Here is a 13,348-nt window from a genome sequence, read left to right on the forward strand (position 1 = left end):
GCCAAGAACTTTCTTATGATTGACTTGTTACCGACTGTTTGCAACATGCAAGGCTAAATGCAGGGTAATGAGGAAAGCAATGATTCAAAATGATGAAACCTCCCACATGTGGGCTGCTTTTTGGTACACTGTGCACACAAGTGCTGAAATTTTAGTTTTGCAAGTTCTGTACAATATTACTATCACAGTGCACATTGCTGCATGTACTCTAAAAGTGATCCTGAATTGTAAGATACTCAAGATCCACTGAAATACAAACGTGTTTGTCAGTCTAAGATGAATATTGACGTAGGTAACCGTAGAAGGGTGTTAGTAAGAAATTAGAAAAGAAAAAGTTCATCTAAGTAGTCAACGGAACAGTAAAAGAGTCCTAATGAGCACAACTGTTCATTAGTAAGTTAATAAAGGTTTGAGGAAGCTTTTCCCTCACTTAGGAGATATGACCTCTCACTTTCTAGCGCACTTACATAACAGGCGTGAAAGAGAAATTAGACTGCAAGACACAGATAGAGGACGGGACTGATAGAGAAGGCAATTGAAAACCCAATTATGCAAAAGAAAACCATTTTGACTTACATTTTGAATTTACATTGCATCTATTTAGGGATCTATTTATAAAACACGGAATCAGATATTCTTTTAAATATTCCCTCGTAGGAATCTTCCAGGTCCAATGGCAGTAAAAGATTCCCACCAGGGAATGTTTGAGCGTCTGAAAGATGCATGAATGAGCGCTGTGCATACAGCACTATTCTGCACTATGGAGATGGGAGGGGGGAGAACGAGCACACGCACCTCGTTGCACTCTCACCCCTTCATTTACATTGCTGTCGTTCGTGGATTTGCCAGGACGGATCCATGAATGACGTAAGACGGCCGCTGTACACACGTCAGATTTTCGTCCGATACTAGCCCTGAGGCGAGAATTGGAGGAGAACCATCTGACGTGTGTACGTAGCCTTAGTGTTCTCTGATAATAAAACATAAAAGTGTAACCACTTTTTCGTTTAACAATGCTTAATATAATATAAAGGCACAAACTATAAACAAGAACAACCAACCACAGTTTACAGTAAACTGCAACCCTAAATTGGTCAAATTAATAAGTAATTTGCAATTCTCAAATTTCTTTTTGCTTCAACAAAAACAGTAAAACACAATCTAAAAAATATTGAGTTTACAGGTTTTTACAAAAACTTTAAATATAAAAAGCTCTTAGATTTATTCCAGTATTGTACTAAACTCTACTTTGAGCAGCCATATTTACAGAGTTTGGAATCTCTCAGTATATACATTAGATTACTGCATAAAATATTGTTACTTTACAAATAAAAGGTTAAGAACAACAAAATTGAAACAGCTTTTGTAGTTATGTGACTGTTTTGATAGCATATTTTAAACAAAACAGAGGAAAATGTAGATAGATATAGGATAGAAAAATAAATATGTATATTTATTATCTGATATGAATTAATATTATTACATGTCCGCTATGGGGCTTTTTGATCTCACCTCTTTATTCAAACAAGACTTTATTTTAGTAATATTGTCTTGCAAAAACTGTTTTATTGCAAAACAAAAAAAAATACATAATAAAGCAAAAACAAACAAAAAATATTTTAAATTAATATAACAATATACATTAAAAAAAAACGTTTTTTGGTTGTTTTTATGTAAGGGAAGAAGTAGCAGTTAACCAGGGCTAATTAGAGTAAACTAAGAGTTCTCTTGTTTTATTTGATAGTACGTCACTGTTTTGCTTATCCGCAGAACAAAGGGATAAGTTTAGTTTTGCAGATAAATAAACATCAGATACAAAAGTAACAATGTTCAGATTTCTGTTTTTTGACAAAAGCAGCTTTTGTCACTGTTTTATTTACACAACTCCCACTTTTTTTACACAACTCACCATTTTTGACAGCTAGGAAATTCCAGCAAGTGGCAGGAAGGAAACCCTGTACTGTTGTGAGCACAGGAAGGGGAACAGGTTGCAGAGGACATCGGGCATAGGCGAGCACAGCAAGGGAACATGGGTTGTTGAATGACATTAGTACAGGGAAAATTAAGATACATAAAGGAGACACAGGCTAGAAAGACACTGGGTGTACACATGCGCTGATTGAAAACTGCAGACTTCTATTGACATTGCTACTATATGTCTACTATATTTTCAGCAACGGCTGAATTAAAATTGCTCTTTAATAAAGCCCAACATTGTGGACATTTTGGCTGCAGTTGTCTCTTGGACAGGTTCTTCTACCTCACCATCCGATTAATCTCTTGATTGCTGCTCTCTCCAGTGCTTATATTTACAAAGTTTAACGATAGCATTTTCTTTCCATTTTTTAACAACTGATTTAATGGCAGTTTTAGGGATATTTCAAGCTTGTGCCAAGTTTACAAAACTTTGTCTTTTGTTCTAAATAAACGTAAATTTATATTCAGATCATGTGCACTTTAAATGAACATAGGTGATTTATTTTACACAATATACCATTAGGACTGTAAAATCTCAGCTCAATTAATGTTGCACATTGGTTGTAATCCTACACTGGGACATGGAGCAAAGATCCAGAGATTATTATTATGATTTATGCCTGGAGTTGCACTTTAAAACAAAACAAAAGCTGAGTGAACATAGGTATGTTGGTAATCTAATCATATATCATATGAGATTTTAAGTTTGTTGTTACAAAAAATTATAGCGCTATTTTATTTCCCATTTCTATTAGTGTTCACAGGTAACTGTAGAAGGGACTATAAATAGGAGGATATTGGATGAGGGCCTAGGTGAATGTTTGGAGGAACTAGCAACTATACGGCTTGATCAACCAAACATCTTCTAATCCTAATGATTATGAGCTATAGCCAATTTATCCCAACCATGTTAAGGGTTTGTCCAAAAAATGAAGTTGCTTCAGTTGTTAAAAGGCAATGTATAACGGTTTTGTGAATCTTAACATTTTCTTAATAAGTAAATGTGAAAAATCCATTCATTTTGTTCCTAGCTCCTCTGTTAAAAAAAAAATCCAAGAATTTGTATATATATGCTAGATTGCGATAACATTTAATATAAATTAATATTTAATATATTCATTAAAAAGCTTATATTACCACCCAGTTTTTTAAATATATTTTTTTCATTAAAAATGACATTACCATCCTAATTTGAAGAAAACTTTACAATGGCCAGCAAAAAGAAAGGAGTTCATATCAACTAGTTCTTTTGATGCTTATACATTTTTTATCAAGCTTTCACTAAGCCTTGGAAAAAAACACTAATTCTAAAATCCTATCTGAACACTGCTTGTGCTAATCGCATAGTGACTGAACAGTAATTATGTTGGTTTCAAAAACCTTCAGGCAAACTGGAAAATGTCTACTGTTTGACAGTAAAACTCTTTGGAAAATGACTTTAGAATGAGACAAAATAAAAATAAAATGCTGAAGTCATTGTTAATTATTTAAATGAAACATAAACCTCAGATTTTTAGCAGCAAGTTTCCATTTCTAGGATTACTTTGCTTCGATCCAAAAATGTACACAAAGTCACATGTAAAAGAGCTAAAAACAGCATAGACCCACTCAGATACACATGAGATATTGAATATCAGAGAACCTTTGCTGTGAAGTCTATTAATATATGTTAGGTTAGGTGTGTTACAAGGCAAAAAGATGCCCTTAAAGTGTATAACAATTCTATGCAGCCAGTCCTATGAACCAGGTACACTTGCCTGAAAGTGTAGGTAGACCCTGAACCTCCATGCAGTGACAGCACAGACTCCCAACTTTCTGGCTGGATAATGAAACTACTTCTATATAAATAATAAGTTCACACGGCAGTATTCCATTGTAATGGTCACAGTGTAAAACCAAACACCACCTGCAGGAGGCCTAAAATCCAAAACCGCTTTTAAATCCACCTAAAACAAAGAGCTACAAAAGGTAGATATCGGTGGACTGAAAGGATCGGAAGAGGATACTTATGGACTTGGAGGGGCTAGAAGAAGATGGCTATTTCTGTTTAAAGGGAAAGCATAGATTTTTAGTGAAAAGATATTTTAACTTATTGCAGACGTAAAATATTTCCTTTTTTACATGCTTGCTCTGACATTTGTATATTAGCCACAGAACCACTTCATTTGTAATCAATTTGTCTCATCTCTTAGCAATTGTTTAGATAATTCTTTAGATCGAGCAAGTGGATAGTACATCAAATAGTTTTAGATAAAGATCAATGTGAATGACGATCATTCCATCAATTAAAATAATACTAAGGGGAGAAAAAAAACAAAATCTCTCTCTCAAGATAGAATCCAAAAAAAATGGCACAGGAAAAACGTAAAGGAGGAATGGAGAGCCTCTAGACAGGCCAGAGGAACATGCTGGATATAGCAATATATTCATTGTTATATATTCTCCTTTAAAGGAACTTTTGGTAGTTTAAAGTTCGGTACCACACTTGACAAAGGGCCTTGATGAGGCAGTGTGGCATCCATCTTTAAAAATATATGCAATTGAAACCAATCTCATTAACGTAAATAGTTGCGACAGGTTTTTCCTTTTATGTAGGCAGGCTAGCAAATGTACTGGGAAACCTTGTATTGAGCAAAAAAAAAGTGCAAAAACATCTTTTTCCAAGAATACATATAATCAATCTCTTCAAATACAGACTTAGAAACTTTCTCACAAATGAACAACTACACGCAGATTGCAGATGGAGCATCATCTACGCAAGCACCTAATTAGAAACTAAATAAGCAGTTTCCATCAGTCATCTCTCTTTGTCTGTGAAAGAAATTGGCAGAGGAATACAAGATCCATTTTTATCTCTTATCCATTAAGATCCACCACATTCCTGGAAATGAAAGTCTGGAAGACTTCAGTCAAAAATAAAAACGCATGAAAGGCAGAAACGGTGCAGAAACAGACCCATCTTTTACAAGGTTCACAAATCTGGATATGTAAACATTGTACATTTCTTGTTAACACTTCATAAAGCTCAATTAAGTGCTATGTTTATACAAAATCGTACAGGACACTCATGCAGTATTATCTCCATGTAAATTGTCAGATGAACGGCCACTACTCCCTTTTAAAAATAGAATAGGTGGATAGAGAATCTGCCAACGTGACAGTCATATGAAAAGGTGACCTTGACGAAACATTTAGTAGGCAAGGCACAAGGAGGTGTCATGTGGTCACCCTATACATGTTACTGGAGGGTTGTAGCACCAGTAAACACACATAGTGCCAGATATGAAAGAATTGCTGCTATGTTATTACAGTGCAACTACTACAGCTAGACCCAGATTTAGGCCGGGGATTTACTGTCTGATATAACAAGAAGACTGGCTGCAGATCAACAATGTTAAAAAAGCACAATATGGATAGGATTGTTACAGAAGGACAATTGAATCAAGTTTCAATGTCTCACATGAAGCCAGATTGAGTTTAAAAACCTCCTTACCCCTTCGGATGAAGCGACAGGTACGTATAGTGCGGATGAGAAGGTCTCCACTGCTGGGGGTAGCATTTTAAAAATTCTAGTCCCCCAATCAAACTAATTCAATAGATTCAGAACTATGGGTCACTGACCTGGGACAAGCCTGTAGATCAAGAGCCTAGAATTCAGCTTTTCTAGTCTGTATGCTTGTCCCAAGCCCGTGACTTGGAAAGTATTTGGAAACTAAACAAACCAAGCAACTTGTCTTTTAGAAAAAAAGGGCTGCCTCAATATTTTTCTTCGTATAAGTCTTCTTTTAAAGACCTCCACCACTTTCTCTAAATAAAAACAAAATTGGGAGCATGGCAAGGCAAATAGAATTACAAGGTCACATTTCTGCATCCACATAATTAGGACTGCATAGTGGCTGCCTATAATAAACCCTATAGACATTGTCTATAGAATATAAATATTATATATATATATATATATATATATATATATAGTAAAACTGTAAAATAGTAAGAGAAAGTGAATTATTGTTTATGGTAATGCTTGACACAGTCCCAATCAGGTTACAGACTCCGCAGTCTCCATATGGGGAAATCAAAATGAACATTTTGTTTTTACATCATCCAAGTCATAGAACATTTTCTATGCCATGTTATTTGCTCAACAAACCATACTCTGCTAATTTGGATGACATTTGTAAAACTGCCAGACAGTTGAGGTTCAGTGACCTGAAAGCCTGCACCATCATTTTAGTTGGATAGTAGCACCGGTTTTATAATACTTATACTAACGAATCATTTGTATTAACTAAGTGTAACAACACAACAAAACAACACACATTATCATGACTACCAGCCCCATAAAAATATACTTTGAACATAGATGGAGACATTTATTAAATGCAGAGTGAATAAACGGCATCAAGATTATGATTGTAAAATAGAGCTCAGCACTTTGTGAAAAGCCATTGTTTCTCAGTATTCTATTTATAATATTCCTATAGAGCCAGGCTTTCCCATTCTGAACTGTAATATTCCTCACATACAGTATTACTATTTTATTATTACACAGTATTTATATAGTGCCGACATATTATGAAGCGCTGTACAAAGTCCATATTTATGTCACCAGCTGTCCCTCAAAGGGGTTCATCTATACATAAGATGAAATTCAAACATGGCTGCCCTTGTTCATATTTATTAGGGAAATGTTGATGGGATTAGCAGTTTACTGAACATAACCAATTTAAAGCATGTGACCTGGACACAGAACTTCTGGTAAGAAAAGCAAGGCATCTTCTGAACTCCCTGAAATGTTCTTAGCCTGAGAAGTGGAAACTGGACCTATAGACCGTGATTTTTTTGGGTTGAGTTACGCAGAATAGAGGGCTACAATATGAATCTCTTACCCAGTACCTATATTTCAGTAGGACAGTAAAAATGTCTGAACTTTGATGGTACAACCATAAGCACTAAAATGGGCTGCTAATGTGATGCTACTTTACTCCTCATTTACAGATAATAAAAGACATACAAATCATCATTTCAACCACAAACAGCCCCACCAATAGTCCCATCATTATAGCAGATGCAAAATTTGCAAATGTTACTAAGTGGAAGTTGCTCTGTGTTCCTATTACCACCTCCTTCGAACGAAGGACATGAAGAACTTGTGTGACCAGTACAAAAAAAAAAAACTCCCATTCTTGCCACAATGACTGACAAGACATGTTAGTGACTAAGGAGTGAAAGAATTACCTTCCCCTGTCAAAGAAGAAACATCAGTAAACATTTTGTATTTTGAGGTGGGGAAGGAGCTTCAAATAAATTTTACTTATGTACAGGGGTACAAATATATGTTTTCCCCACAAAGGAACTAAACTGGACCCCTGCTCAGGATGCCTGGATACAGAGATCTGACCACTGCCGTTTAGTGGCCTTCTAATCAACACTGGGTAACCTGTTGATCTTTCCAAAAGATTCTTGCCTTTAAGAATCTTGCTCCATATGAGATCATGTCCTTATCAAAACACTTTTTGTCTAAATGTGTGTGAATATGCCTTCAATATATAAGGTTAAGAAGTTCCCAGTGAGGAGTGCTGTTAATGCCACATCCTTTAGTTATACCCTAAATAATGTGGAGCTTTGAACCTTGGGACATCAGTTTGGGAGGGATCTTTTCTGTTTCAGTATGTTTGTGTTACCGTGTCAACAAAGTTTGACAACTCAGGTTAGAAGCACTCAAGTGGCATGTAATTAGCTGTCCTTATATGAGGTGGCTGCATTTGCTTTCATTTTACAATAAAAAACGAATTGATCTTGCCAGAAATGTAGTATTCTTGGACTTGAAATCTATACACCCAGTGCTATCTTCGTTCTGTAAACTACTAATCCTCCCACACCTCCATATATTGGTGAGGGTAACACTGGGTCTCAACCATGGCTTTTCTAGAAATACAGTTGAGTGAGTAAGCACAGCCCTTCCAAGTCAAGAGGTTATTTGCATTAATATTTGTAACATTACTAGGTGGAAGTAAAGAGTATTTTTTCCGGTTTAGATATACTTCAATCCTGTTGAAGACTTTTGAAATAAACTACCAGGTCTTCCCATACAGATAAGAAGTTGGAAGGCGATAGGGGTTGGGCAATGAATCCCAATGGGGCTTATATAGGTGTTGTTTGTCAGGTGTCCAAATTGAGCAGATAAAGTCTTTTCCTCAATGTAAGTTATTTAAGGTTCCCATAATTACATAACTCTTTTCTGGCAACTATTTTACCTGCTGAAAGATTAGTATTTTTGTTTTTAAACCCTGAAACATAGAACTGCCAAAACAGCTCACCCAACTCGGCTTTTGACCTCCCAGGAATGCAGCCTGTAACAAGTTAGTGTAGGAGATGCACATCTTAAACATTACATTAAAAGGTGACTCTCCTCTGTGTGTTTTTTTTCATTTACTTTTTTGGGAATGTTGCCTCCCCTTCCGTCTTTATTGACACAATGGTAAACACTGAAGGGGAAACCCACAGCCTCATGGAATTCTTGGGTCACATTTCCCAGGAGGCTGTGGGCTGCTCCTTCTGCGCCCAAGATCGGACATGCGTCATCAAGGAAAAACAAAAAAACAATTGTGCTGTACTTTTTGTTTTACAATACATGTCACCAAATCTCGCTCCTTTGTAGTGCAAAAGGAAGATGGCCGCACTGGATGCAATGGCGGGCAACGGAAAGAGAAAGCTGAGACACATGCACAGGACTCACTAGGCTTAGTTTATGGATGGATCAAAGGATTTACGAAGGCAAGTGATTTTTTGTGAAGGTTCTAATTTAAGCTAGTCATAAATTAATCAACTTTGTTTAAAATGATGATCAACTTTAATTTAAAAGGTTCACAATTGTTTCTGCCAGTTGACTCTCCGGTTGTACATTTCCACTTTCTAGTGTTAAGGAATATATTTACGTCATAAAAAGTACACAGGGTGTGTATAGTACATAAAGTACTTCTGCTGACACTCTTTCCCTTGCTTGCAATTCCTGGCTCTCAGGATGATTTGATATTCTAGCAGTTTCTGTCAAAAAAAAACATGACAGAAGTGTTTATAAATCCTACACATATGCTAGACAGAGAAATATGGAGTAACATTGTTAAGCCAGACTCCCAGAATGCAATATTTTCAATTAGACAAAAATGTAGATTCGAAAATCATTTGAGAGGGTTGGAATTACAAATCTCATTAAAAATCGACTTTTTGACAGAATGTTAATAAAAAAATTAATTGGGCAAGGAATTTGTTTTCTGTTGGTTAACCAGTGGATTGAAATTGAAACCTGCCTTTTGGGTCACGATCAATATTTAATTTGAGTTATTTATTTTTGTGAAAATGGCAATACTGATTTCGTATTGAACAAGGGGATAATACATAATATATTGTAGCTGATTACAAGGATCAGTTTCACATCAATCATATTCACTGTTATATTGATCAAAAATAACATTGATAGAAAATCACAGCGCATGTCTTGAATTACCTTTGTATTTATGGTGTTATTCATCAAGTTATTGAAATAAAACCTTAAAATATATTTGTATTATATTTATATATATGTACTTATTATAATCTTCCCCAACACTGATCAACATTGAAAAGTGCTTTTTTGTAAATTTGTAATGATTTTTGTTGCACGAACAAAACAGTATATATAGCATTTTTTTTTACATATTAACATAAACAGGTCCTTAGAAGTAATAAAAGTTGCTTTGGTCCATAGGAAGTGAAATGGAGAAGTATTCCAACCTGTCCGTCGCAAGTCATAATAAAAAATAAGTGTGGTATTGATTTTTTGGTAAGTTGGTGACCCAGCAATTAGGTCAACCTGATTCCCAATCATGCCCGAAAAGTACTTTCTACGTACATCCATTATTGTACAAATCTTTATAACCTCCTAACAGTGATAAGGGAAATAATGGGGGTGAGAAAAGTATCTTATATTCATCAGACACTTATAGTGTTTAGGGTTAGCAGGGAAGTAGAATAGAACAGGCCTCTATCTGAATCAAGCCAAGAAGGATGGGCTGCTAGAGTTTTTTTTCTCAAGGAAACCCACAGCTTGTCCTTTGTTCCCTTATTCCAGGTAATGACTCATTAACTGTACTCAATGATAGTACAGATGTGTTGGGAAGGCCAAGGCCACCCTTGTTGGTAAAGATTCTGCTTGCTTAGCATTTTTTTTCCCTAGATAAACTTCCTCAGGATCGTTTCTTTCTGAAAAAAGCAAAAAAAAGAAGAAAAAAAGAAGAAAAAAAAGAAAAAAGGTTGTTGGCACATCTATTAGTATCATCAGTAGCAAAATTAGAACCTCTTGTTGATAATTTCAACCAACTTGATTAACTTTAGATTAAAGGGGAAAAAAGGTTGAGAGTTGGACTAAATGATCAACTAGAATAAAATCCTAAAAGGATCCGGTTTTAGCAATTTATGATACCAATAGATGTGTTTTTAATTGTAATCTGCAAAATATGAATTCAGGTTTCTAACAAATGGCTCTGCACCACCACCCAAACAGGTCTACTGTTATATTATGAACAATACTGTCAAGATTGTTACGCACTGCTAAGGGAAGGGTTTATGTAGCATAAAAGGAGGAGAAACATAGATATAACCTACGAAACCTAATACAAAGTGCAATTTAGAGACAGGTGACACAGAAGACAGAAAAATTGCAACAATGAATGGCAATACCATCCTGTCTATTTTGTGTGGCATGGATGAGTGACCAGAATAGAAACGTAAAACTGTGTTACATATATGTATTAGTTTACATGAAGAAAATACAGTGTATAGCACTGCTACAATAGCATACAGTTCTTCTAATAGTAAAGTTCCTTCAAAAATCATCAATTAGCCATATTTAAGGCAGGTATATTCATTAGGATTATTGGAAAACTCATGCACCACTATTCTGGTATGCAAAGATATGGCAGCTTCCATTTTTTATGAACATCTTGCAACATTTAATGATATATGGTTACACCATGAAAAGCACTATTGGCACAGCCAGATTTTAAAGGCTACTATGACCTTGTATTAAAATTAAAAAAGGCACCAAACACAAACATAGCACAACACTACACCAACATATCAAAAGTGGCACCAGCAATAGGTGGCCACACCAACATTATAAACAAGACCATTTTCTTTGATTAGGCAGGACCAAAGACCACTCTTTAATGTCAAACAGCATATTATCTTTACAGAACCAACAGAACTGTAAATTACGTAGTCTGGAAGAACCCAATATTGTTACAACATTGTCTAAATCCCAGTCTTCAGCACAAGCTCCAGACAGGTGTCCACTAAATGAGGAGGGGTTAAAGCCAAAACCAATTAAAACTATTAAGGGAAAAAAACACCAAAAAAGCTGCAACAAACTCTTAAAAGGGAGAGCAAGTTGGTACTTGGTTCTTAGTGGATGGTCAGGCTCAAATAGGTCAGTAATCCTAAACCATTTTAAACTGCCTTAAGCTTTCTCACCTCTACCCCACATAAGATCAACAAAATTCTTTTACTTTTTCATAACTAAGGAACAAGAGAAGATAAAGAGGCTTAAGATAATGTACATAACAGACATGTTTCAGACATTCAGGTTTTTTGTTCTTTGAAGCTCAAGGGCCCTCAATTTGGTGATACTTTACCTTATAATAATATTCCCTGAAGGACAACTACAAGTCTAGTAATTGACACATAGGGGGACATTTATCAAGCATATCAGCCACACAGTTTGATGAAAATCAGAATATGTCTTTGTTCAGCAAAGTCAGGTTTACAGTGTTTTGCTACCCCCTGGGACTGCCCTTCTACACAACCAACAGAGACAGAGTTTGTAAAGGTCTGCAACAAATTTATTACTGAAAACAAAACAGATATTCCTAGGCAGTCGCTGAATTACGAAGTGGTCTGCATTTGATTCTGTTGTTCTACTCTAGTGCAAACAAGGAATTTACAATTCAAGCTTCCATCATAGCAGTAGCAGAGTGTTTTACCATACCAGACATTTTATTAATATAAAACAGTATTTATATAACACTAACATATTCCGCAGCGCTGTACATTAAATAGGGAATGATGCAGCAAGTCTGGCTCCTAAATGATACCTTTTGTTGGGTAAAATTAGTTTAGTTTTAAAATAAAAAGGAACCTTTTGGGATGACTTCAAAACCTTCATCAAACTTGAGGAAGTCATCAGACACAGATCTGTCTCGGAATCGAGCAATCCTGTTTGGCACGGCTGGCAAGGTGCTCAGTCACTAATATTACATCACACAAACTTTCTAAAGAACCAGGATCTGCAGGTCTGACAGCTGGGGCGGTGAGTGGTACCAATGCCGCACCCATTCATTTTCTATGGAGCTGCTCCAGGGAGAAGCTCCATGTATTATCTTCTCGCTAGCATGAGGAAGCGGTAAACATAACATAACCTCATGACCAATGTGAACATAGCCTAAGTTTGCTAAAAAAAAAAAAAAAAAAATCACTCGCGCCTGTTAGCATTGCCTTGTTGTGCAACAGAATTGATAAATGTCCACCATTGTACTTATATTGAGAGCAGGGTTCTATCCAAAACACTTTGTTGTTGGATTGTGTAAAACTATGGCTATACAACATTAAAAAATGAGAGGCTACTTACCCGCCCTGTGCCAAAGGTGATGACTATAAGAGCACAACATATTGTCAGGACAATGAGCAGCAAGAGAAGGATTACTGGATATTGTTGCCGCAAGCGGTAGTAGGACTCATAAAAAAGGCCTTCCTTTTCCCTGGAACATCGTGCAGAGTAAGGGCCCAGGTGAGCCCTGCTGATCTCGGGCATCTGTATTCACTATCTCTGTCTTTTTCTCCTGGAACAAGCTGGTACACTGCAGAACTGGTAGAAGAGTATGAAGCATAATTTAGGGTCCATCACAAAGGTCCAGAAACAGAGTTGTAAGATCTCCATAGATAAGACATTGCGATGAGAAATTACAGGAGGTTCAATCCAAAGTGGGATCTAAAAAAATAAAATCAGATGTTTAGATGATCATTTCAGCTTCTCCTCTAGGATTCTGATCAAACAATCACATTTTTAGCTGTGTAATCAATGTCCACCAGAGTTGTACCTCTTTAATTTGATAATGAGACTGCTATAGACAAGAGGAGGCATTTACTCAGTCTATTCTCTCCCTCCGATCACCCTGACTGTGATAGTCTGTAACAAGGAGAAAGTCCACAGCAGGAGGGCTGATCTGTGCCAGACATTGGTAAACCCAATAACTGGACAAGTACAGAACTTAATATGACTGGACTACTTCTGAGCTGACATCTCAAACATGACGTGGCACTATCAGTGGGAGTAAAT

At 36.2% G+C, this 13,348-nt stretch overlaps 1 protein-coding gene across 6 annotated transcripts in view; it reads right to left on the reverse strand.

The window, feature by feature from the left end:
* Positions 1–13,348, reverse strand: part of ADCY4 (adenylate cyclase 4) — a 66,228-nt gene that overhangs the window by 36,470 nt on the left and 16,410 nt on the right. For 4 of the 6 annotated variants that reach the window (XM_072415157.1, XM_072415155.1, XM_072415153.1 and 1 more), the window contains exon 2: positions 12,641–13,000. The exons of 1 other annotated variant lie outside the window; for it this stretch is intronic. In XM_072415157.1, coding sequence (XP_072271258.1) covers positions 12,641–12,823 — 183 coding nt within the window. In that variant the 5' untranslated portion in view covers positions 12,824–13,000. Of the gene's footprint in view, positions 1–12,640; positions 13,001–13,109; positions 13,203–13,348 lie in introns of those variants that run through there. One more of the 6 variants, XM_072415156.1, reaches the window with a different exon arrangement.

Source organism: Pyxicephalus adspersus, chromosome 6, assembly GCF_032062135.1.
Source record: "Pyxicephalus adspersus chromosome 6, UCB_Pads_2.0, whole genome shotgun sequence".
NCBI lineage: Eukaryota > Metazoa > Chordata > Amphibia > Anura > Pyxicephalidae > Pyxicephalus > Pyxicephalus adspersus.